The sequence below is a fragment of the Acomys minous genome, assembly GCF_964271855.1.
Source record: "Acomys minous genome assembly, chromosome: 1".
Taxonomy (NCBI): Eukaryota; Metazoa; Chordata; class Mammalia; order Rodentia; family Muridae; genus Acomys; species Acomys minous.
In genome coordinates, this window is record NC_140483.1 from 180,433,758 (window position 1) to 180,460,108 (window position 26,351).

Consider the following 26,351-nt stretch of genomic DNA (forward strand, 5'->3'; position numbering starts at 1 on the left):
TCCATTAGCCTACAGTGTTGGCAGAAGTGCTCCTTACCTACAAAGGTCTAATGAACATCTTATTCTCGTTTCATTTGGTCAAAAGTTACATTAGGCATAAAACAAATTGCTACCACTCAGAATTTCATCCTCTTACGTATGCCTCTATGGCACAGCAGAGCCCTGGAAAACAGCCTTCCCAGCAATTACCGGATCCAGCATCATCCCTGCACAAGAACCAGCTGCATGCTGCTGCAGTAAATTTTGCTTTTCACAAAAATAAGATTGTTTATAAGGAGGATAGGGGCTTTTTTCACACAGAGACTTGAAAATGAAGATTATAGCATCTATAAATTTATTACAAGCCATGAAACAGGCTTCAAACCTGCACCTTCAGGGTGGAAATGACTCAAGCTCGCTCACTCCACTCCACAATCTATTTCTGTCCATGCATATTTATGAACAATTCCAGCAGAAAATTGCATTTTCTGGCCCACATATACCTTTGATGTGTTCTAGAGGCAAGACTGCTGTGTGAGAAGACAGAATATTTGACAATCTGACCGTCAGGGAGCACAAGGCTGTCCAGACCCACTGCCTACTTACCAGTGACCTGGTCGACAAGAATGCGAGAAGTAATGATGCGCCCATACTGTGAAAACAGCTGCTCCAACTCCTTCTGGATCATTGTTTTTGGAAGCCCACTGACATATAAGTTTGCATCTCTGATAGAAGCTGAACTTGGGCGAGCATAGGAAACCTGAAAAAGGGAATAAGGTTAAGCACACCGGTATACTTGCTCCTTCCAAAACCTTGATGATGCTCCATTAAGGGGCAGAGAGCAAATAATGCCCTAAATTCAAGTGGGCACTGTTTGCTAACTGAGGTTCAGACAGAACCTACAGAAAGACATTTCTGTGTATGAAGATTTGCTCCTAGGCTATCTGTGAGGTCTAAACCAAACCAGCGGTACACACACCATGGGACACTGATGGAAACAGGTTGTCCTCAGTGGAGCCAACCAAGAAACAAAGAGACTTGGGAGCAATCATGACAAGTTTACACAGTTTGAAGTCATCAGACAAGTTTTATGATTTGTTTTCCATCCTTCACAATCTCTGGAGATGGTGGTATCCACTTAAAAATATGTAGTTGTTACCATATATGTAGTCGTTCATATAATTTGTGTCAATCCCACTCGCACATAATCTCCTGGAGATTTAAATACAGTAAGGTGTCACAGCTCTCTTTGTCCACTGTCATCTCATCCACAGTTTTCATAACTTTCATTTTTAGATCCCAAGTATTTGCACTGACTTTATCTGCTAATATTCTTTCAAAGTCTCCTTTAAAAAATTTTTATACAATGTATTTTCATCATATTCTTGCCCCCTCCCTACTCACCGAAGTTCATGTCCTCTCCCTTTCCTCAAACAAAGCAAACAAACAAAACCCATCAAACTAAAACCAAAAAAGCTCCCAAATACCAACATGAAGTCCTTTTTGTATCGGCCAACACTACTGAGCCTGCTCTGGTGTGCGACTATTATGCCCAGCCTCAATCACTGTATAAAACTGATGTTCTCGCTCCCAGAAGTTATCGATCACAGGTAGTTCCTTGGTGAGGGGCGGGACTCGTCCTTACTTCCCTTTCTCCATGCTGGGATTTTGTCTGAGTTGAACTTGTAAGGTGCTGTTCATGCTGTCCCAGTCTCTACGACCTGTGAGGTCTTAAGTGCTATCAGCCCTATGGTACATGGAGAAGAGTGTTCCTGGAGTTGTCTGTCTCCTTTGGCTCTTAGGATCTTTCTGCCTCCCTGACACCTGAAAAGGTCTGTTAATGAAAGTATCACAAATTGTACTAGATTGGAAGACAAAAAGCCTGCATTAGTTTATAATCAACACTTCAGGTTTTGCTCATCGCTGATCTTCAATGTCTATCATGTGATTAATACAAACAAAAATATGTAACAAATAAAGCCTATCTAATACATCATTGATCACCTCAGTCAACAGCAACAAACTGGACCACAGCATTTGTGGCACAGTCCATCCGTCATCTAGACTTCTACCAGCTTTGTCCAATCCGTATAAGCTGTAGGTCCCTTAGGGATCCCATTTGTACGCCCTCTGGGTTACCTGGGATCTCTTCAGGACTGGCCAACTCTGCATGAACGAACATTCTGCAGCACAGCCTGTCCTCTACACCATTAATAAAACTGGTATTAACTTGTAGGACTAGCAGAGTATGATTACTTCTGCATGGTCATGTAACCTAGTTGTAACTACCTTTAATCATCTCAAAACTAATATTTTAAAAACTAAAGCATCAAACATTTTCTTTTCAGTTTACGCCTGCAGATCTTTATTACTTTCAAGGACTTAAGAACTTTCTAGGAGACAAAACAAAATAAGAAAACACGGGCCAGGCTTTATATTAATTTATGAAGTTCTTGGTAACTTTTACCCTGGTCCCAACAGGGCTTATATTTAGTACGCCTACCCTTATTCAATCAGTTTGCTCACTAACAAGTGGAAATACAGATGCTGTTCCAAGGGCTTATCTGAAAGTCACATTACACTGTCCTGTCCTACACAAAGGAATCTGGAACAGTAGCAAGGAGACAATATTCATGTATACTCCTTTCTCGCTATACCTAGCTACTTAGTATGAAGACTTCTAAATACAAAATAAAAAAAGAGGAAGATTGGAAGTAATCGGAGTAACAGGCAACAATCTAGTCTTGGGGCTGCTGTACACGTGATCCCACAGCCACCACAGTACGTCTGAATCCAGTGCTGTGAACACATGAATACTCTTTAGACTGACTTGCAATCATCTAAGGAAGCCACACAATCCGGCACTTGGCCCACTTCTATATTGAGGATTTCATGGCTTTATTTCTGTAGCAGGAAGCCAGTCAGCAGTCACTTTGCTCTGGACCATGTGACTGAAGTGCTCTCTTTGTGAAAGAGCCGCTTGCTATGGGCTACAGGGCAAGTGTAAGAATTTACGCATTCTCAGTGAGTGATAAAGCAAGCAGAACTAGGCAGGAGGCTCAAGCTTAGCATATATTGGCAGGGAGTGTCACAGTGGCGAAGGTGACAATTCTCCAACCAGTGAGCCTGGGTTCAAAGCCAGGTTCAATTCATTACAGACCCTGTGAACTTGGGACAAACTCCTTAATCCTATTATACTATATAAACCATATAATTTTACCTTTAAAAGTGGTTCTTGAGTAAATAAGTACTTTTTAGCATGCATGACATTCTTAAGAGTCTAAAAAATTAAGGTAGCGGTGTTATAAATATTACTCACTTCTACATGTATATGAGTATGTCAAGAAAGACCTACATAATTAAGTTTAGGGTAACTGAGTCTGCCATAGTTTTCCAGAGTCATTTACTCATGCAGTGACATTCAGTGCTTTGTACATTTCAGACATGTGTGGGTGAGGTGTTTTAAGTTATCCTTAAATATATTTAGAATAAAGGGCTTATATTTAGTGATTATGTAAAAACTGAAAGCACACTGCGATCAGTTGCCCTCCCATCAATGTCCTTTCTTTTGTTTGCTTGCTTGCCTTTGCCATTGTTTGGTTTGGCTTTTGAGATAGGACTTCACTCTGGTTCAAGCTGGCCTGGAACTTACTATATGGTCCTGGGTAGCCTCAGACTTAGGGCAATCCTCCTGCCTCAGCCTTGTAGGTGCTTGGTTTGACAGGTGTGAACATCCATACCAGGCTTAATAGAGAAATTTAAATTCACATTATTTAGCTCCAAGTCGTGTTAAAAGGGCGCTAAGACAAATCTCAAAACAGCATTTCCATATAACACTGTCAAAGAACTGGTTTCCACTGCTATATGTAGAAAAGAGATGAGGGCGACACAAAAGCCCATGGCAGCAATGCACACTGCTTAACAACAGAATCACGTTCGGGTTTAGGTTTTTACCAGTTATAAAGCATAATCAAATAGAGTTTTCTTTTTGTGTCTTCAACTATCTCGTGAGGCAGGCAGGACACACACAAAGAGAAACTACAGCTGGCACAGGGGGAAAGAAAGCAAGTCACATGTCTGAGGTCATGCACAGCCAGCGCTAAGCTCTGGAGTCACCAGCCGCTCTTGCCTTTATCTCTTGGTCCAGCTTTCTTTCCACAGTATCACAACATGGGAACTAGCTTGTCAGTTCACTTGTAAGAGTTCAGAATTTCTACGTAACTCTAGACAGTGTCGTAAAGCACTCATATAAACTAAGCAAAGAAAAAAGTTGTCACTAAACCAAGCTCATTTTTATGTCACATGCACTACTTTATCTCAAAGCAGCATTTCCTAAGAATAGTGGTCACTAGCTGAGATTAACTGTAGAAACTGCACATCATAACTAAGCTTTATTACATTCTAATCCATAGAAACAAAGAACACTACCCCAGGAATTTCCAGGAAGTCTAAGAAACAGCACCTGTGCTGGCCCTTCTCCCATAATGCACCAGGTTCCACCCTATGCCTTTAAGCTTCCTGGAATGAAAGTAACCCCCTTTTTCCTCTGCTTGGTCAGGAATATCACTGTCAACGACATCCTGTCTTCCAAGAAAAGGAAAACAGTTCTTCAATCTCAGAGGATTATAAATACAAAGTAGACTTTAAACCACAGTGGGAAGGAAGCCTTGCAGAAGGATGAGGATTTCACCTTGGGGATTTAAATCAGTTACCAACTCAATCTCTCTACCTAGCAATTACCAGCACAGGTCACCACTCTGATTTTGCTGTGGATTTGGAGTTGTGTGGGTGCCTTGCATCAATATCCACTTTGAGAACCACACTGGGGCTGTCTCCATCTTCCAAGTGTTAAAGATCCTTGTGGGTCTTTAACACTAAATTCCCTCAGAGATGACTCAAGAGGATTTTCTTTACATGATAAATTTTACACTAGAAATGCTTCAGTACAATCAAACTCTAGTACACGTCCTAGTGGGGCCAACAGCTTCTTCCTTCAGCAAAAGTGAGCTGATTTCCAATCTGCAGTCACTGGATTAATATATGGGTTTGGATTTTAAATTTTCACTGCCATTTAAACAGGTGAATATTTAATGCCTGAGGAGCAAGGTTATGAAATGTCAAAACTACTAAGTGAAGGATCTAATTTAAGAGGCAGCCAAAGCGTCTGCAATTTAAATATTTAAAGATGATACAGGGAGTACAAAAACTGAACACCAATCTGCTTCCAAGACGGCAATTTAAAACTCAGGTTTATTCTGGAAGTTCTCACAAGCCTACAAGTGATATAATAAACCAAGGCAAGCAATACTGAGACTCCTTGAGGGAAGAAAGGGGGGGGGGGTGAGAAGCAGCCAAGACACCCTCTAGCCAACGGCTTTCCCAAAGTGCTCCTCACAAATGCTATTACAGCAGACAGAGAGAGAGAAAAAAAACTTACCAGAGTAATTAGGTCTCAAAAATAGAGTACTCCGAAACAACTGTATTCTTAGTAATTAAAAAACTATTTATTCATCATCAGCTAAAACTAATTACAAATTGAACATGCAAAGATGAGTAACGCATACACTAAGAGTGGGTTATCAAAACAGGTTAATCAAAATTCATAAAGTTACAAGGAATTTTTAATATTTTATGGGTAAGACCTGGTACTTCATTAAACGTGAAGTTTGAGCCCCTAGACCATTACTGCGTTCTACAGGAGCGCGTCTGAAATGAGTCTATCCAGCAGCGCTGTTGCCCTGTCTCCAACTCATCAATGGGAACATCAGAAACAGTGGCTTTAATACTGACAGATTGAAGTGGTTATGATCCACAAATGAACATAGTAAGCGGTTTCTCTTTCAACTATGAACATGTGAAAAGTCACCCACTGACAAGATTACCAATGAACAACTTTTATCATTTGTCAACTACTGACCCAGAACTCCAAACATTAAACTTGAAAATTAGATACTTGCCACTTTAGACATTTTTTTTTAAAGCTTTATTCATTTTCTTCTAACTGAAACAGTGGGTAAGGTCATAATTATGCCCATTTACACTGAAAGTTATTTGCTGTTCATGTCATAAAGTGAAGGCCTGATTGAGACTGAGAACGTGACTACCACTAAACACAAGTTGGTACTCAGTAGAGTGGAAGCAAAGGTCCTATGACAGCACCATGGCTCCACAGCTGGCTGCTGCACAACTTCCAGAGGGACTCAGAACACACACAAAGGGATTTAGCCTCAGAACACAATTTAGGCCACAGACCTTAAAATGTACCCGAAGGAAAGAGCTGCACTTTGATCCACTTCCAAACGCAAAGCACTACCCGGAGCACGTTCAGAACATATCAAGCCATACGCATTATCATAGCCCTGGATTACATTTTCAGGAAAGGTGTGCCTTCCCATGAGCGGCAAATGAGAAAGGCTGAGAGAACCGTGCAGACTAAAGATTGGCCCCAGCAAAGAGGTGGGGGATAAAGGAAGCAGTAACTTCTAGCAAAAGGCTTACACAAGTTTATACTCCAGTGTACTTTCTTTTGATATTCCAGGATACAAAAATGAGAAAACACAGCCGGAGGAAAAAAATAGAACTTCAAGCTGTACTTCAAGTAGATTTGCTCAATGTTATGACTAATAACGATTGCTTAAACACAACCGAGTTCAGAGATAACATGAAATAGGTTTTTTTTGGTAGCCCTGGCTGTCTCCGACACACTTTGTAGACCAGGCTAGCCTCAAACTCAGAGTTCCGCCTGCCTCTGCCTTCCAGAATGCTAGGAATTACAGGCATGTGCCACCCTGTCCGACTACTATGAAATACTTCTGATGGTGTTATTTCCTGATCAAAATGCCTGAGTGCTTCCAATTGCTAAAGTTTCTTGGACTTTTCTACTTAGGGCACTGCCCACCTTTTCTATATAAATTCAAATAACCTACAGTTTCCCTAGGCTTCTTCCTCCGCTAAATAAAAGCTGCTGCTCTGACTCAGTCATTCCCAGCTCTTGCCGACATCAGCTAGTCTCCTTCTCTATGCCACCGATGCTTGCCAGTCCTGCCCACTCTGTCTGAATCTGTTCTTGTACCTACAGAGCATCGATGGTGCTACTCTTAACCTGGGACTGCCACAGGGCATACATACCATTATCCTGTTTTGCTAGCAACAAAACTCCTTGAAATAAGGAAATAACTGCCATACGACTTTGGCGCACATTGGTGTAGACCTCATTACTGTGATGAAGACAGTGTGTGGTGATCACGCACTAACGTGGGAAGCTTACAAAACTTTGTTTAAAAGTTAGGACAAGCCACAAGCCTGATACGGTATGCCAAAGTTCAAAGTGTTATCAACAGAAGGGACTGACAATTCTTCTAAACACGTTTAATGGGGAGTTTTGGCTCTTAAATTGAGGGTTTAAATCCCTAAATGAAACCATCTTCAACAGAATAATATGGTACTGGTGGGGTTGGGGTGGGAGTAGGGATGGACTTAAATCTGGAATAAAAAGATAACAGAAGTGTGCACCAGGCATTGGTGTTTCATGCTTTTAATCCCAGCACTCAGGAGGCAGAGGCAGGTGGCTCTCTGAGTCAAGGCCAGCCTGGTCTACTGAGCGACTTCCAGGACAGCTACAGAGAAACTGTCTGGGAAAAAACAAAAACAAAAACAAAAACAAAAACAAAAACAACAAAAAAAACCCAAAAGAACAAAAACAAACAAACAAGTAGCTTGTCCAAAGACACAGAGAAAAGAAGCAGGTATTCCATTCAGAGATGTGGCTTTTCCATCCATGCATTTTTTTTAAAATTATACTATTTGTTGAAACATGGCCTTTGAACTCACAAATAACTAGTGAAATAGCAGTCAATGAGAGGATGAGCAGCCGTTGCCACGGATACCCGAAGATACAGTGTAAGAAGCTGTGGCACTATTCTTTGGTAAGTTAAAATATCCTCTTAAGCACATGTAAGAACTATGAAACGTGGACGGAAGACAGGGCTCAGTGTGAAGCATGTGTCACGCAAGCCTGGTGAGTGCCATCTCTGTAATCCACACACAAACAGCAGGGGAGAACACACCCAGAGCTGTGCCCATCTCTATGTGTGTGCACACATACAGAGTGATGAGTATAACACATTTTATAGAGTACTGGCTGGCTGGTTGGTTGGTTTTTTTGAGACAGGGTTTCTCTGTGTGTCGCTTTCACTGTCCTGTAGCTCGTACAGCAACCAAGCTGGCCTCGAACTCAGGGACCTACCTACTTGTGGCTTCCAAGTGTTGGGATTAAAGGTGTGCCATTAGCACCCGGCTTAAAGTTTGTTGTTTGTTGTTTGTCTTTAAATACGAAACACTTGAAGTGAGTGACTTGATTAGTACAAATACAGAATTTCTTCTATTACTAATGTCCAAGATTTATTTAGGTTGGGGCGGGGGTTAGTTTTTGGAGACAGGCCAGGAAAATAAAGAGAAAATGAAGAATCTTGACATTACACCAATTTACACCAACTGAAATATACCTACAACACAATCTCTCCTATAATGAAGTGCTTCTGCCTCTTTTGAAAATCATACACCATTTAGAAAAAAAGACAGCTGGTTGCTTCCACCGTGGAGGCTTCTCAGCCTTGTAGCAGTTTCATATTCCATTGAGTAAAAAAAAAAGTCAAGGCAATTGACCTTAGCTCCCACCTAAAGATGAAGCTAAGATTAAGAATAACTGATCGTAAGACACTGTTAAAGATTAATACTGAGAACCCTGAACAGCCAAAGAGAAACAAAAGCATATTGGCTGTAACTGTTGTGCAAAGGAAACTAACAACCGTAGAACTGACAAATGTGCTTTCCTTCCACATAGGACACAGACTTAGCCTCTGAACATGATACCACACACATCAGTTAAACAGAGGATCCAAACAGGCTGTGGTGAGGGACATGGTTCTGGTTTCTCAGGTATGATAGCTGGTATACAATTCTGGCTCTTTCACTGTTTTTCCTTGTCTATAGTAGGCAAACAGCTTAACAAGCACTCTTCATGTTAGTAATAACAAACAAAGTGTATGTGACAAAGGCAGTCCTGGGACACAACAGAACAGCATGCCAAGTTCTCAAAGTATTTCTGTATCTAAAAACAAAGTAACAATGAAACCAATATTGCCATTCCAATTGATGGAAGAAAGGCTCAAGAATTACTATTAGCTTTGCAGTCAGATGAGAACAACTTGGCATATGATGTTTTAAGAGGACAACAATTCAAATATTACAAAATATGATATTGGCAAAATCCACTGTAATTACTGAAGTCCCTGCATGACCACTACATGCATTTTATAAGATGGCTGAAGACAAAAAGCCACATGTAGGGAAGAAAATTGCCTTCTCACAAGGAGAGGCGTCATCCGGAATCCCTTGCAGGGAGCAGAGGGGGAAAGATAGCCTGGGGTGGAGGAGATCAGGGATCCTGCTACGTAGCCCAGGCTAGCCTTATGCCTCAGCTACCCAAGGACTGGAACTGCATGAGTGCATCACTACTCGAGACATGCAGAATCTACCTGAGCAAATGGAAGAGCCTGCGTCAATTTTATATTTCTAACCAAACTATCGTATATTAAGTATTTCCTCTTCTTAGTCTCTCTAGTACAGATTTGTTAACATCTATATAAAAAAAAAAAAAAGAAACAAAGGGTAACACTAGAGGGCAACAATGACAGAAATAAGTAAATTTAAAAGAAGAACATCCAATTCCAGATTTGTGTGTGTGTGTGTGTGTACAAAGAACATCCAATTCCAGATTTTGTGTGTGTGTGTGTGTGTGTGTGTGTGTGTGTGTGTGTGTGTGTGTTGGTTCAGTTCCAAGTCACTACCCAAACAGATGCTTAATGATGTGATCCAATTCCCCAACAGTCTGACTCTAGCATGTGGCACAGTGCATAGAACAAATATGCTATGACAATGTTCAAGAGACTTAAAGGGAACTCTTGGTATTCGGTAGTCAGGATTTCTGTGTGAGGCGTCAACGCTGTCAAGCGCCAGCTGCCTCAGGGCTTCGCGCAGGGCAATTGCTGCTTAGCTTCTGTATGTTGTAAGCTCCTATTGGGCTGAAACTGACTCTTCAGGATGTGGCTGCTGTACAGCCCACGCACCAAGCAGACGCTCCAGGGTATGAGGAGTGGAGGCAGCCCAAGGACTCGAGCAGGAGCTACTTACAGAGTGCCTCTCGCGCTTGATGCTTACAGTTGTGATATTTGGCCAAGCAACTGGCATTTATGCTTCCCAGGAAACAATATGGGTTAAACAGGCTTATAGAAAGAAAGATGTCCTCTTCCACTTCTTAGCAAGTCGTTTTCCAGTGATGGCTTAAGAGTCCTGTCAAGATCCTGAATCTTGAACAGAGGGCGTCTCCAACTGCAGTGACCAGTCTCTCCTCAAGTATCTCAGGCCGTAAGGTAGGTAGCATACGAATGCTAGTTACGGCTCTAGTACACTATCAGCAAGTGATAGCCTAAAGCTTTCACAATCTCTATTTAAGGTCTGAAAGGAGGAGAGGAAGCTATGAAAGAGTCGTGGGCAATAGGCAGAGACTGGCTGACAGACCCCATATGGAAAATCTCACTTCAAGTAAAAAGTTCAGCTAAATGTTCAGAAAAACATAAATCCTTCAGACATCCATTGTAGGACCATGTCTTCAACATATAACGATGCCTGCCAGAAAATGACAAAGCTTTGCACCACCGTCCATCCAACATTAGAGATGGCTTTTTTAAAAGTATTCGGAAATGTTTTGGTTTAAACTTGTGGGGTTCTCTACTTTTGAGCATATGAGCATGTCTCCTGATGGGGATCCCCAAAGGGCAAACCACTAAACAGGAGTCTAAAGTCGTGCTGCTGCTAAAGGGGCCTAGATGTAGAACATACAGCTAGACCTGGTAGAATTTTCCTACCAATTTATCCTGTCAAAGGTGATCAGTTGGCAAGAATACATACACTTGTGTACTTCTGAGACTTAAGTTCCTCACAAAGGGGCCATCATACTTCTGTGCCTGAGACACTCCTCTGTGTGACTCTCTTGCTTCTTCATGGAATGGAACCACTCTGTAGGAGCCTATCACCTCAGCAGTCACCGCAGAGGCCCCTAGAAAGCACCCACTAACTTACATCCAGCAACCGTCCGATAGAACAACTGCTATCTCCCTGTCTGACAGTAACCCTGTCAAGCTTAAGACTGCCTCACCTTACTCTTAAGTTGTTCCAACATTTAGCAAAGCTAAACGGAGCACCCTACACACTCAAAATGCTTACAAACTTAACATGCAATTAGTCACAGATACTTCCTGTCTAAGACAGCACAGCCATGATTATATATCATCAACTATTTCTCTATTTAATTTTTTAGACTTTACATTTGCTCATCTTTGCCCTTTCAGAGGTGGGTGTGGGTAGTAGATACACTGCCTATATGTAATGTGTGGTAGGAAAAGGTAACATCTGAAGCTAGCAACCTGGGCTAGAGATAGATAACTGGTAGAGAGAGTTGGTAGAGTGGTGGCCTAGCATGCATGAGACCCTGCCATGGACGCGTGGACCCCCAGTACCACATAAACTGGATGTTGTGAGTATTCCTGAAGCCATAGTACTTGAAAGGAAAAGACAGGAGAACAGAAATCCACGCCGTTGGCTACGTGAGGAGCCCAAAACTAGCCTGAGCGACATGAGGCCTGATGACGCTGATAAATGATGTTAGAAAACTTGACTACTCCCTCACCCAGGTATTGGTCTTGGTCCGGTCCTCTACAGTGCTTAAGAGAATAGGACTCCCAATACTCAGGCGCCAGAGGCAGGAGTATTTTTTTCCAGTTCAATGTCAGCTTAGTAGTTTCCATAGCAATTTTCAGCCCAACTAGTGCTATCTAATAAGACCCTTACAACCACCACAACCTTGATGTACATTTAGAGTTATCTCATACATGCAAAGACAATTTCCTAACAAATTGTTTTCCTCACTCGAACATATGACAATACCTATTTTAAAATCTGCAACCCAGGGCAATAAGATATGAGCTCAAACCCCAGCATGCATATGAACAGTGATAAACCAACTCCTATACACTGTCCTCAGACCGCCACATGCATGCTGTGACATGTGCATGCCCCCTTCACATTAATTGTATCTGTATATACAAAATAAGCTAAATAAATAAATAAATAAAACCTCAGCTCCCTACCTTTCTTGTAAATAGCACACAACATCCAAGACAATGTTTGGGGGTCTTATGCAACCCAGTTTATGGGTACATGCATATACATTTTCATGCTAATAGGTACAAAACTACTTTTCTTAATTTCAAGGGCAGTCTCTCTGTAGTAAGCGTCAATCAGTACAAGCTGTGTAATCACTTAAAACAACAAGCAAATGAATAAACAGCAAACACCCATCAGTTGCAGGAGACATTCTGGCCTCGCCTATAATACTTAAGCCTTTAACTATGACACGGTGAGCATCTGTGTGAGGAAGACATACATGTGCATGACCAGAGAGGGACTGTTAGGTAAAATACGAAGGGCTCCCCGGGGAGCTATGGGAGGGTCTACAGCATGCGCTTTGTAGATGTGACTGAAGTTATGTGACTGTGAGACATTTATTCAGTGCCTATGGGATAACCTGAAACACTAAGATATCGCTCTCTAACACAATCAGACAATCGGAGAGTCATCACGGGAAAGCTTTCTTTAAATGAACTTATTTGCAAGACTAATGTACTCATTCAAATATGAGATCCTCTATTCTCCAAACGTCTATCAGGCACCTGAGCTATAGATTCCCCCCACCCCGCCCCCCAAAACAGCTTTAACAAAAAATAATCACTGTACTCCTAAAGCTTTTCCTGTGGCAGTTGTAAGGATCTTACAAGAGGTTTTACAGAAAGCAGGACAGCCTTCCACAGGACAAAATAAAGAGATAGCATGACAGACATTTATAGAACACCTCCAGAAACTTAAGAAGGGGCAGTGAAAAGGGACTGAGCCACCTTGATGTTTGTTCTTCAGACCTGACTTCCCCTGCAGTATCTCATCCGTAGTTATTTAATCACCCGGAATGATCCGGCACCAGCCCTTTCCTTGGCTCTCACTGGTTGATAGCATCAGCTACACTCAGTAGCTGTAATTAACCCTCCAAACAGTACCCGCTTTGCTGCTGCTGGTAGATCAATGTTCTCTGCTACTCCAAGAACAAAGCACAGAGCTGAGAGGGGGTTCTAGCCTTCACCTTCATGGTTCACTTGACTTTGTGGGCCAGGGTAGTTTGCAGACAGTGCACAACTTCACGATTCCCTCAAGACACCGCTTAGTGAAAAACACTAAAAATATTCTTTGGTTGTGACAATTTCTTAGAAATCTGTTTATGCAAATCTGAGCCCACTTTTAGCAAACCTATATATTGCTTTCATATGGCTGTGGGACAACATTCAGTTTACCGGTCAAATGGTCCTAAATTAAGGTTGCAGACAGGAAATGCTTTCTTTAAAAACTATTTATGGCATGCTATGGTTCTTACGATAATGGAACAAATAACCATTCTGGGGGAGCCCTAGGCAAAAAGATAAACAGTAAGATACAAAGGAAAGGTGAAAAGAGACGGAGGGCATGATATCAACTTACAATGGATTACCAAATTACCTTTTATAACATGAGCACCTACACTGACCACCATGAAGATCTGAAGTGCATCGGCCCTAAGCAAACACAAAGGATACAGAACACAGACAACAAATGATGTTATGTGTTGTGAACAACGTCTTATGAAACACCTGATGATCTACAAATACCCTGAAAAGGGGCTAATTACACAGGAAGAATACATTTATTGCTTCTTCACTAAATCCAGCATTTTAGCATTGAATGCACATTGTTCTACTGGGAAGGCATAATAGAGATATTGTTATTTGCAAATAAGCCTGTGTATACCCAAGCATGAATTATGAAGACTCACTAGCCTGCCTGTTTAGGTGAGGCCACAGCCTAAGAACCACGCATGAAAGCTGTCAGAGAACATTCTCCTTGGCCTGGGTCGGCTGGTAATCAGACCACTAACTCTTGGTTGCTACATATCTGTGTTCTGTCAGCTACTCCATCCTAGTGATTCTGAGGAACAACAGAAGCTCTGGACATTCCTCATCAGATAGATTTAAAATCTATAATGTTCAAGCCCTGGGCCTTGTTTGTTATGGTTTCCTGGTGAGCTCATAAAAACCAGAGCCACCAGCTCTGCTGTATTATGTTAGTTTCTGAATGAGACAATTCCCATGTTGTGTCTTAGAAGCATTTCTAGGAATATATATCACCAACAAATGCAACATTGTAGAAGTTATGATAAGTCCATAGAATTCTGAGGATTTCCAGGAACTCAGACCATCAGAACATGTCTACCCCTGATGCTGACCAGGCCGTGGGAAACTGTGAAATCAGAAAATTGCTGTTGTACTTAACCTTATAAAGTGGGAGGCTCGGTCAATGTCTTCATAGCCTTTCTAGGAATGTAAGGAGAGATATAAGAATAAAATAGGCAGGAAGCATTAAGGTTCCAAATACAGAAAAATAAAAAACTCATGGGAAATTATTATTATTTTTTATTTATCTGTTTCTAGGACCCAGTGAAGTTTTCCTTCTTTCTTCTTTTTTGTCACTCATCTGAAGGCCACTTGAGACTCATTAGCTACCTGAGCAGGAAAGATTAATACCCAACACCCCACCCTGCCCCCATATCTTACACTAATGACAAAAAAGAAAAAAAAAAAAAAGAAGAAGTTGGGCTTTAATTTATCAATGAAAAAGAATAAGCATTTGCCTCTCTGAGACTGCTACTGTTCATTCACAAGTTACTTTTTTAAGAGTCTTGTGACAACTCAGTGAAAAGCAGGCATGGCAAAGAAGGATGGATGGACTCCCTCAAGTTAGCACCTAATTCTGTCTAACTAGCTGCTCAGAACAGGACAAACAGATAATACCAGCCTCCCAGGCTCATGATTAGACAAAAGCACACCCACCCATGCCCATAAGCGGTGAGAAACCACAGCGGCCACAGCCAGCAAGACCTTACAGAAACGTCTCTACTGAGGCACACATCTGCAACAGGCATGGAGGCGGACTGAGCATTTTCTGGCCTTGTGGATCAGATTCGGGTTTTCCTCTCTTATTTCTAGTTTAAAGCCCAAACCCCTGATAGATCCACTGGACTACAATTCCAGTGCTTTCCGTAGCTGCGTCTTTTTAGGTATTAAAAGGCAAAAAAAAAAAAAAAAAAAAAAAAAAAAAAAAAGGCACTAGTCAAATGATTCAAAGTTCTAGTCAACTAGGACTTATTAAGTTCCCAAGCAACCAACCCCACAACAAAACAAATACAAAAAACAATAGAAGCAGCAGCAGGGATTTGTTAAATCCATGCCAGTGCTCAAAAGTATCACTTTCAGACAGGTGTACTCAAAAGGCCCCTAACCAGGCAGGTTACACAGAGAAACTGGCAGCATGCTCTGAGCTAGACCTCATAAGCATAGGTGGAGCCGCCTCCCAGCGTCATGGTGTTCCTGGAGAGCATGCTTGGGCAACGCAACAACTCATCAACTTCCTCCCGAAGAAGACAGATTCCATCTACTGATGACCATTCCACCATCACCACACCCCATGGTCCGCTGAGGGGCACGTGGACGAAGAGAGCTGGGGCCTTACTCCCCACCCACCTGTATGAGCACAGCTCCCACTCCAGCAACAACAGAATGATAATATCCAATGAAAAATATGTTCAAAGAACAGAAAACTACTGCCTTCTGGGAATTCTCAAATGGCCATCTCACTCTCCGCTGAACAGCTAGGAGAAGCAGGGGGACCCCGAAAGGCCGGAGGGTGACAGCCAGGTCTGGGCTCTTCTGGCTATTTCAGCAACGCTAGGCAATAAGGACATCACGCATGGGCTTTGATGAAGCAGGATGTGAGAGACACGAAGGAGATCTCATATAAATAACTCATTAATAAGGTCATCTGGTATTTTGCCTTATCTAAGAGCTTTATAAAATAGAAACAAGGGGCTGGAGAGATGGCTCAGCGGTTAAGAACACTGCCTGATCTTCCAAAGGACCCGGGTTCAATTCCCAGCACCCACATGGCAGCTCACAACAGTCTGTAACTCCAAGATCTGGCACTTTCACACCAATGCACACAGATTAAAACTAAATAAAATATTTAAAAATAAAATAAAATAGAAACAGTATAGACAGAATGAGATGTAGCAAATAGCCCGTCAGAAGTTGAAACATGGCTCTGCACTATAGCATTCTATGGGGTAAGCAAAATTAGGAAAGCACATACTATGTCTATCTGTGTATGGTAAAAGACAGAGAAGTCTCTCTGCTAAGTTTTCATCACTGCTTCATTTCTCAGGTGCACTCTTTCTCTCCTTCCAGTTTTTCCAGTTTTGTTTTTTTCTTATTGTTTAGTTGGCTTTAGCACTGGACAGAGACCTGAACAGATTAAATAAATGACACTTATTAGGCTAGCACTCATAGGTGGCCAGCAAATTTGAGGAGCGTACTTCAAATGATTATCTGCAAGGTTTCGCAGTCATTTCAAGGATGGGGCAAATAATGGTCTACAGATATGCTTTGAAATGAGGGAGCAATGCACGATGTGATTCCCAAACTCTACACTTCAACTATCACCAAAAGTAATGTACTCCAGCCAGAGAAATGCTAGGTGTGTTGAAACGCTCAGACACATGCACATTCTAAACACAAAACCACAGAACAAATGTCCTCTCACAATGACCATCAAGGCCCAATCCCATGTCTCCTTTGTACAGTTCTCTTACTTCTTAGCATCCCTTGTCATTTTCAGGCTCTTCTGTGCATGGCATTAGCAGATTCTATGTGGTTCCTTTAACATCTGCTTTCAAATTTCCACTTCCTACATATTTGTAAGCAATCACCTGCTAGAACTATGCTGCCAGCCTGTTGCAGAGCACTTGCCAACTGGCAAGTCCTTAGCACAGCTTCCATGCCCTCTCCTACTCTACAGTAAGATTAGATTATGCAGTATATGGAATATTTAATTTAATTTTATAGAGCAACCTACAACAATCACAATGAAGCCTAAGCCCATCCCAAACATCTTATAGCAAAAGGAAGCTGGATGAATAAATGGTTTTCCAGAGCAAACTGCTCTGAAGTGAACAAGTGATGGAGAAAAAGAAGTCAAAACTTTCAAGCCCTCACAATGGAATGCTGATTTCCCTAACCAAATCATCCCCTAGGAAAGCATTAGTTCACCAGAAAATAAACTGGGAGCTGAGGCATGAACTCTGATCTCAAGGGGCTAGAGACTGTGCTTCCAAAAGCAGAACAATGAAACAAAGTTGTATCTTTTCTTAATGTCCTATTGGACACAGCCCATGAAAATATTCCTTATTTCTCCTAAACAAACACATAGTCAGTACATATTAGTATAAATTACTGACATAATCTTATCAATTGCAGTTGAATATCTCCTACCTAAAATTATTCAGGTCAGAGTGTTTTGGGCACTGAGGAGATGCCTCAGTGGTAAGTACTAACTATGCTACCAAAAGACTTAAGTTTGGGTTTGTTGAAATCCACGTAAAAAGCTGGGCAGGCACAGAGGTAGCCTGTAACCCCAGTACTCAACAGGCACACTGGCTAGCAAGACTAATGAAATTATCAAGGTCTGGGTTCAACAAGACCCTGATTCAATAAATAAATAAAAAGAGTGTGGGTTGAGGATAGCACCTCACATAACCTTCAAGTATCCATATTCATTAATTCCCCCCTTCCGCATCCCTCCCAGAGAGAGACGGGCATGGGGGGGGGGGGGAAGGGCAGGGGGAGGAGGAGAGGAGAGGAGAGGAGAGACAGACACACACACTCTTACACACAGCACCACGCACACAAAGTGATTTGGATGCCAGCTTTTTTCTGATTTCGTAAATGTCTTCCTATGTGTACAGGAAAGCAATCAAGCAAGCAATCTTGGAGTAGGGCTCATTCACATTTTATGTACACCACATCTCAACAGTCTGAAGGGCATGCTGCACGTTGTTTCTGAGAAGTTTGTGCACGGAATAGTGTCATGGTGCAGATCCATCTCAACTTCTGGACAAGTTAGATTTCCTGGTTTGGGGAGGTCAAGCTCCATCCAAGTCATTCACAGACAAACATGGAAGGAAGGTCAATGGTTGAAGGGCTTCTCCAGGGTGACACAGCCAGGTGAGACAAGAAAATATTTCAGAAGTAGAGGCTCACAGTTCCAGGCTGAGTCCAACTCACAGCTAAACAGGTGGAAAAATTCAATGTGACATTTTCTAATTTTCCTATTGAGAAAGTCAAAAGTATAAATCTTTAAGAAAAATTGAAAAGCAATATAGGGGCTCAGAATAAAGGTTTATTAAATTACCTTAATCACTGCCAAACTGAAACACTTTAAGGAATAGGTATTATTAATATTTAATACTCTAATTTTTATAATGGAATTTTCCATATGTACTTAAATAGTTTGATTATTTTAATAAAGATGCTTCATATTTCTAGATGTAGTTAATAATTTTTAGGCAAAGGCAATTTTTAGTCTGCTGTACACTTTAATATTTATGGAGGGGCACACTTCCATGGCAGCCGTGCTTCCACACATTTCTCTGAGGTGGAGACTGGTTTTCAGGAGCAGTGTCTAACAATAAGAAGTTATTTTCCAGCGACAGAGCTCATATTCCAGAAAGTAAAGCTTCACATGCCTTCACATGTTCCGGAGAAGACGGGAGACATGCTGAGTCAGGCATGCGTATCACTGCGCACAATCGCCCTTCCTGAGTACACGTTGAAAGAATATGCAGGCACTTCAGGAATGAGTAATTTTACTTTGTAAAATAATCATTTTTCTTCTACTTCTGATACATGAATTTAGATAAAAGGACAATCATACTGGCTTTAAACTGTGCTTTACAAACTATTCAGATCTTGTCCATACATAAGCAAAGGGCATGATGACTGACAGTCAACAAGTGCCGACCCCCTGAGCAGGCCATACACGGTTCTCACGGGCAATGGAGAGCCACTGATGGAAGACGCCAGAATATGTTGGACCTCTACTGTCTGGACCATATAGAAGCTACTTCTCTCCTGTACCCTCCCCTAACATAGCACATTAACCTCAGGGAACAGATGCATTTCATCTACTATGACAATGTAAGCAACAGTGTGGGCAAGGGTTAGCAAGCTGCACGCTTCTGAGGGGATCTGTCACTTGTTGCCAGCAAGGGATGTTGTAAGCACATTTCCCCAGCAGGCACAGAAAGACCCAGAAACATGACTAATGTCAATTAAGGCTAAGCATATCAGTGCTGCTCAAAATAAAGTGATACCACTATAACCTGAAATGAGCATCTTAGGACTTCCTGTTTGTAAACTGTTCTTTATGAAGGTGAAGACTACACAGTAAGCTCCAAATGCTGACCACTTACCGAGCATTCTCAAGGAGACATTAACCACAAAGGCTGATCAAAGTAGAAGCTACAAGGCAAACTGAACTGCATGTGCAAAGCAACAACTGCAGATAGAGAGTCCGCCCGTTCAAAAAGAGGGGCTCACCACAATGTAGGCTGCTGCTGAATCTCACCCGGGGCCCCGGAACTCATGCACCTGAGGTTCTGCAGTTTGTGCATCTAAGTCACTCCTCACTGGTCAATGCAACAATTACCTTAGAGCCTCATGGGACCTGCATGAGTTTAACTCTTTGAAAAAATAGTGAATACATGTATATGTCACTTGGCATCCCAGCTATGACACAAAGCCTTCCCGGGCTGATGCTATCAGGAAGCCTCAAGAAAGACTTCTAAGTACACCATCTCTCACAGCACTTCAGTCACTGCTTCAATACTTAAAAAAACAAACAAAAATAAAGAGCCAGGCATGGTGGCGCACGCCTTTAATCCCAGCAGAGGCAGAGGCAGGCGGATCGCTGTGAGTTCGAGGCCAGCCTGGTCTACAAAGCGAATCCAGGACAGCCAAGGCTACACAGAGAAACCCTGTCTCAAAAAAACAAAACAAAACAAAAAAACAAAACAAAACAAAAACAAAAACAGGCATTTACGTAAGTTATGCTGATATGATGGTTGGCTTGGAAAACCAAAGGGAACTGAAATTGAAGAAACCTAAGTGTCACATACAAACAACTGTACACAAGTAAATATTTTCCTCTAAAGAAAAGCATTGCGGAAGGGTGAGTGTTTGGTGGGGAATCAGAAGACAGGAAATGGAGTCACCGCTGTCTTCAACTACGCAACCGTGGCTAAGCTGTGCGAGTACCAAGGTCTCCACACCTACTGGAGACAGAGAGCAGCGTGCGAGGCTGAATTATATCCAGGTCAGGCTGACAAGTTCTGTGGTTACTTGGGGAAGAGCATGGAGTTCAAACAGAGGACAATTCAACATGAGCTGGAACAACCCCGTAAGGCAGCAGCAAAGGCAGGGTTTCAGAGAGGCTCTCTAAAAAGGAGGAACCAACTGGGAAGATCAGTCTGAAAGCCACCATCAGGAATAGATTAGGAGGAAGAAGAGGGAGGAGGAGGGAGGAGGAGGGAGGAGGGGGGGGGAGGAGGAGGAGGAGGAGGAAATAGTATTCCAGAGAATGGAAAGACACACACACACACACATACAGAGAAAAAGACACACACACACAGAGACACACACGAGAGTTCACATTAAGAATGCAAAGCCTATCTAATAGAAAAGAAAAAATAGAAATATAAATATGGGCAAAAATTGTGCAATCTACTTCTGGAAAATGGTCTGCTTTGGCTCTTGAAGAAATCTGGGCCAAATTGAGGATACCAGCTGTTATCTGATATTTTTGCAAGAACCAAATGGGGGCAGGGAGAGAAGTAGCCTGCTGCCTGCCCATCACCCCTCCCAAATTTCAGAAAGGCACAAGTAGCAGATGTCACAGTATAAAAGCCACAAAACACTGTTGTCCTTTCTTGTCCATTCAGCCCAAGCAGCTGGGCCCTGAGGAGTGAAGGCTGGACCACGGGCAGTGAGGGGGCTCCTGTCATCAATGGTTTCCGCAAAGGCTAGGTCCATTTATCCCGTGGTGACCTGCTTCCTCCGCATTTCTACCTTTTTCAGGATCTTAGAGCATGCAGTATGTGTGGCAGGAGAAGTGACTCACTAAGAATGAAAGAACGATGATTATTTCTGGAACGCGGAAAAGGGTCATTTGCTGAGATGAGCCATCCCAATCACATTTCGTTTTCTTTTTAACAACAACTTGGGCTCTCAGCACTAAGAGCAATTGATTTGGAGGACTGCTGGTCATTTAAGTTAAGAGGAAGCCTACAAAAAAATCCATAGGACATAGAACACATAAAACGCCTGGAGATAGCTAGATAGTGGGCACCATTGTTAAGGGCATTGTATTATCACTATTAAGAGACTGAGCATTTGACACAAAGAAAGATTAAGCAGGCAAGTGTGAAGAGCCAGGTACAAAAGCAACTCACATTGGGGGGGGGGGGGGAGATCAAAACCAACTTAAATCTTTATCATCTCAAATTTCTCAGAGTTTTCTTAGCATTCTGATAATACAATAAGCAGTTCCTTTCTGATTATAGGATGTATCTTTTCCTTAGACATTTTCTTTATTACAAACACCCAGAATTCTTGGACATCTCACATTTAAGTGTATTTAGAGACCATCATGCACTTCCCTTTGGATGAAAAGCATTGACAGAAATTTTTCTTATGGGCCAATAAATAGAAAAAACGAGGTGTCAAAACAACCCATGGCTAACAAATCACCTTAACTGTCAATCCTAAGAGAAGTCACTTTAAACACAAAGATGACACCGCACTTCAAGATCCCTTACCAAAAAAAAAAAAAAAAAGAGACAGGTGTCTAAGCAAGATGGATGCCAGTCAGTCCTAACTAACTTCCTCTCTTCTCTTAAGGCTATAGTGTGGGCTGGCTTCTTAAATCATGGTTAGAAAATAGGTTCCAACTTGAGTCAATTGATAGAGACTGTCTAGAATACTATTTTGAAATATATTTCAGAGCGACACCTAAATTCATCAAGGAAGTGTGCCATGATTGATGTGAGGTGTCTATACTGGGCAGGAGCGAAGGCCAGCGATTCGACAGAGGCAACATCAGCTTTATTTGCTAAAGAAAAAGAAAAATCTGTGCTGAAAACTGGATCAACTTCTTATCCACAGAATTCAGATAAGTATTTCAAAATAAAAAAACTGCATAAAAGTATCCATAAAATAACTTATTGTACATCTTCAAAGGGAAAATGACCTGTGTGCCACGTAAGGCCGAGAGACAGTCCATGTCCTCAGAGATCTGCTAGACTGAGTCAAACAAAAATACAACTACCAAGCTCAGCTTGCTTCTACATTAGCTACAAATCGTGTTGAACGTTAAACTGGAAAAAGCAATACTTTATTATTAACAGATTGCATAAAATTTAAGTTTCGGTGTCCATAAAAAAGGCTGCGTTAGATCACACCAGAGCCCAACTCTATACGGAGCAGCTGGTCACACTCTTGCGTCAAGGCAGAGGTGAGAGCCATGACTAAGCTTTACTGGTTTACAAAACAAGTGCCAACTACTGCTGTTTAGACAAGTTCAATAATCCCTCACGTAATAGGACAAGGACTGAACTGAGGGGGATTCACATAGTACTTATCAGAGAGTATCTATCACTGCTCTGTCTGGCAATATCAGTGTCTACATAAAGTTGCCTCCTTGGTGCAGTAAGAACAAATATTACATCATATCTCCTAGAAGTGTTTACAGGGTCCAAATGAAAAAAGAACTACAGATAAACTTTTAGTTTAAAAAAAAATCCTTATTTTACAAGTAGATGTAAAGGAAAAAAAGTGAACATACTTTTATTGTTTTGGTTTGAAGTCTCAATCCATTCAGAGTGTTGATAGCTTTCTCTGCATCCTTGGGATCAATGTAGTTCACAAATCCGTACCCCAAGCTCTGCCCTGAGTAAGGAGAGGGAAGGGGAAACGCACGTTAGTTCAACCCTGCTGACAGGAGCCCACTTCGGTTTTAGCACAGGTTCCCGTCATTTGCAAATTTATACATCAGTTAGAACCCAGCAAGCAGTGCTGCTTAGGAAACCACCCAGGCCCAGAGCGTCCCATCGCACACCACATGCCTAACCCAGAATGGGACGGCAGCTCTAAAATCTAGGTGCATCTGTATGCTGAGCTCCTGGAGGAACAGATAAAACCGTGAGCTTGATTTCCCTTGCCTCACATAGAAGATAGAATATGGCAACAGTGACCAGGAACCTATCAGTGTTGCCTGAGTCACACTGACAGATATACAGCATCTTGCAACTATAATTACTACAGATAATAAAGTGGTGAAAATGATGTGTCTAAGTGGAAATGTGCCACAAAATGACATTTTGGTCAATGAATGTTGCATACACAATGGTGTTCCCACTAGAGTCTAGTGGAAGTGAAACATTTCTACCACCTAGTGACATCATCACCGTGGTGACTCACAGCACAGTTCAGAGTCGTGTGCTTATGACAACACTGAGGTCAACAAACACACTGAGCTGGTAATATCAGAATGGACACACACAGTTTGCATCATGGATACTGGATGATAATGGCTCTTACAGATTAATGTATTTTCTATTATGCATTTAACCATATGCATTTTTAAAAGTGTGCTATACAAAAATAAGCCTTGTTTTGTATATCGCCCCCTCGGATACATATTTTGATTTTTATCAAGATCTATACGAGGTGACTGACCTGTCTCATCTAGGCTATAATGTTCGCAGCACACAGAAAAAATAGACTAACAGCACATCTCAGAATGAACTGTTAAACAATGTACGACCACATGCTACACACACACACACACACACACACACACACACACACACACACACCTTCATGTTAAAAAGAGGTTGGTTTTTTTATAATGTGACAGAAATTTCTATAGGTATTATTCTGATCTAAAAGGAATACAGCAAAACAAACAAAGGGATTTACAGAAAGGATAGCATAAGTAATGACCAGAAAAGGAAAAGACTTAAGTAAACAACAAAACACACAAAAAAAGGCTGCACAACAAAAATTTCCAAACAACTCTAGGGCTTCCTGGCAGCCCCATCCGCTGGCCATCTCACTGCCGTTCAGCAGCGCCCTTCTAGAAGACATAGAGGTGCCATGATGCATTGGCCTAAGCCAGGCTGCTCCAAGGTCAAATGGCAAGTGAGCCAAAGTTTCTCCATTTGAGAAGAGACAGGTGACACAAATGAAAAAGTGTTTAGAGAACTGATAGTCCCTGCTTTATTAAAGCTTTATTAATGCTTTATTAAATGTTTTATTAATAAATGCTTTATTAAAACCCTGACTCTAGCAGTTTCATAGGGAAGTAGGGAATTTGTTCTTGATGGTTCCAAGTGCTACTGAACACTGGTATGGGAGATGGCCACTCTGTTTGCTCTAATGTGCGACTTCCTTGCTAATGGGCAGAGAAACACAGATGACCAGATACAACTTAGTAACCATGAGAACTTGTGAGTATGCTTGAGACCATGATCAAAATTTTAGAAAACAGGAGCTAACATACTCTCTCTCACCAAAATGTTGTTTTTAACTGTAATAAAAAGAACAAACAGTAAGGAGGGACTGAGGCACAGGCAGGGGTAGAGAGCTTGCCTACCATATGCAAGGCCCTCGGCCAAAAAAGCCGCACTTCAGAGAACAAAGAATTAAAGAAGAGAGCCAAAAATTAAGTAGGCCCTTTAGTTTCTTTCACACTGAATTTGGGTTTTTATTTTACCCACAAATTTATAAATGCATCAGGCACACATGTGTATATATACTGAAAAAGACAAAACACTAATAAATCTACACATTAAATAAATCTACAAAAAAAATGAAGTCTTCAGAATTTTATCAAATTGGAAAGCACATGTATATATGTGGAATGCCCTCTTAAGAGAAAGTACTGCTACTTTACTGTCATTGAGCACGATTCAAGCTGGTAGAAAACAGAAAGAATCTGTCCAAAAAAGCAGCTTACGATGGAACAAATACGGGATTCAGAGCCTGGCATGCGAGTTGCAATCTTGTCGCTGCTATCTGCCAACAGTGTGCTTTGGAAGACGTCACTCAACCTTTCAGACCCACAGCTCCCTCACCTACACAATGAGAATGCTAGAGCGATGATGATGACAGTCATTACTGATGAAAAGTGGCCATGCCAGTCAAAAGGCTACTAGGAGAAAAAGCACACATAGTACACTTAATGGGGTTTAAGTATATTCCTTTGAGGTTATATCAGGAAGTTATTAAAATATGGAAAATGGAGAAGCAGACAAAGCATCATACTGTCTAGTTTTGTCGCCCTACAACTCGGTGATAAAATTAGCTAGCAATGGTATCACAAGAATGCAGTACTCTTCCCTACAGGCAGTTTTTCTTCCAACAACTTCTCAACCCCTTACTGTCTCAACCTGAGCTGCATTCTAGAATCACATAGAGATCCTAGGGAGCCTGAGCCCCATTCTCCAAACTCCTGATTTTGTCAGTTTCTTTTGAGGCGCTAAAAACAGCTTTCCAAAAGCTTGGTTATTTTATGATACAACCAGACTGAGAAATACTTATTTACTTGCTTTAAAAAAAAAATGTGCGTGTGTGCACAACTTAGAGGAGGAGTGAGTCAGTCTTCTCCTTCCCCCATGCGTGTGTCCTAGGACTGAACTCACTGGGGTTGGCAGCACTGCCTCTTCTTGCTGAGTCATCTCACTGACCCAAGAAAACAAGTTCTAATGGTGAGTTTTAGGGTACACAGAGCATCTGGAAGCTATGATGAGGACTGAGCATGTGCAGTATCTCCACAGGGAAGACACCATTTTACAGATGGATTGTGAAGAGGATGCAGTGGACTTCCTCCACGGTGTCACAGTACCCACCACAGACCTCTTGAGGTGGGTCTGGGGCAGCCGTGCTTCCATGCCCAGTGCTGGGCACAGAGAAGACTGTCCTGATTGTTCTGCTGGCCTCTCACCCAGGCTGCCCGAGTCCTGACTCCTGGACTGCTGTAGGCAGTGGATGGTTTGCAAAATGAAAGCAGGAGGACTTAAACGGTCTGTTTACTTTACAAAAGATATATGCCACCCATTAGAGAGCCCATGCTTTGAATATGACCTGACACTCAATGCAATCTGGCCAGCTATAATGACGAATAAAATTCTCACTACTACTGACTAAAATTGAACACACTTTTACTTCCAGATAACCTCTTAAGGTTCTGATCTGGCATTATTGAGAAGAGTGATGCCTGCCAACTAG

The 26,351-nt window shown here is 41.8% G+C and overlaps 1 protein-coding gene across 19 annotated transcripts in view; it reads right to left on the reverse strand.

Annotated features, from left to right (window-relative positions):
• The window catches only part of ELAVL2 (ELAV like RNA binding protein 2), a 154,385-nt gene that overhangs the window by 12,891 nt on the left and 115,143 nt on the right, over positions 1 to 26,351 (reverse strand). For all 19 annotated transcript variants that reach the window (XM_084765655.1, XM_084765656.1, XM_084765669.1 and 16 more), the window contains 2 exons: positions 22,906 to 23,009; positions 586 to 739 (listed from right to left, as the gene is read on the reverse strand). In XM_084765655.1, coding sequence (XP_084621781.1) covers positions 586 to 739; positions 22,906 to 23,009 — 258 coding nt within the window. The remainder of the gene's footprint in view (positions 1 to 585; positions 740 to 22,905; positions 23,010 to 26,351) is intronic.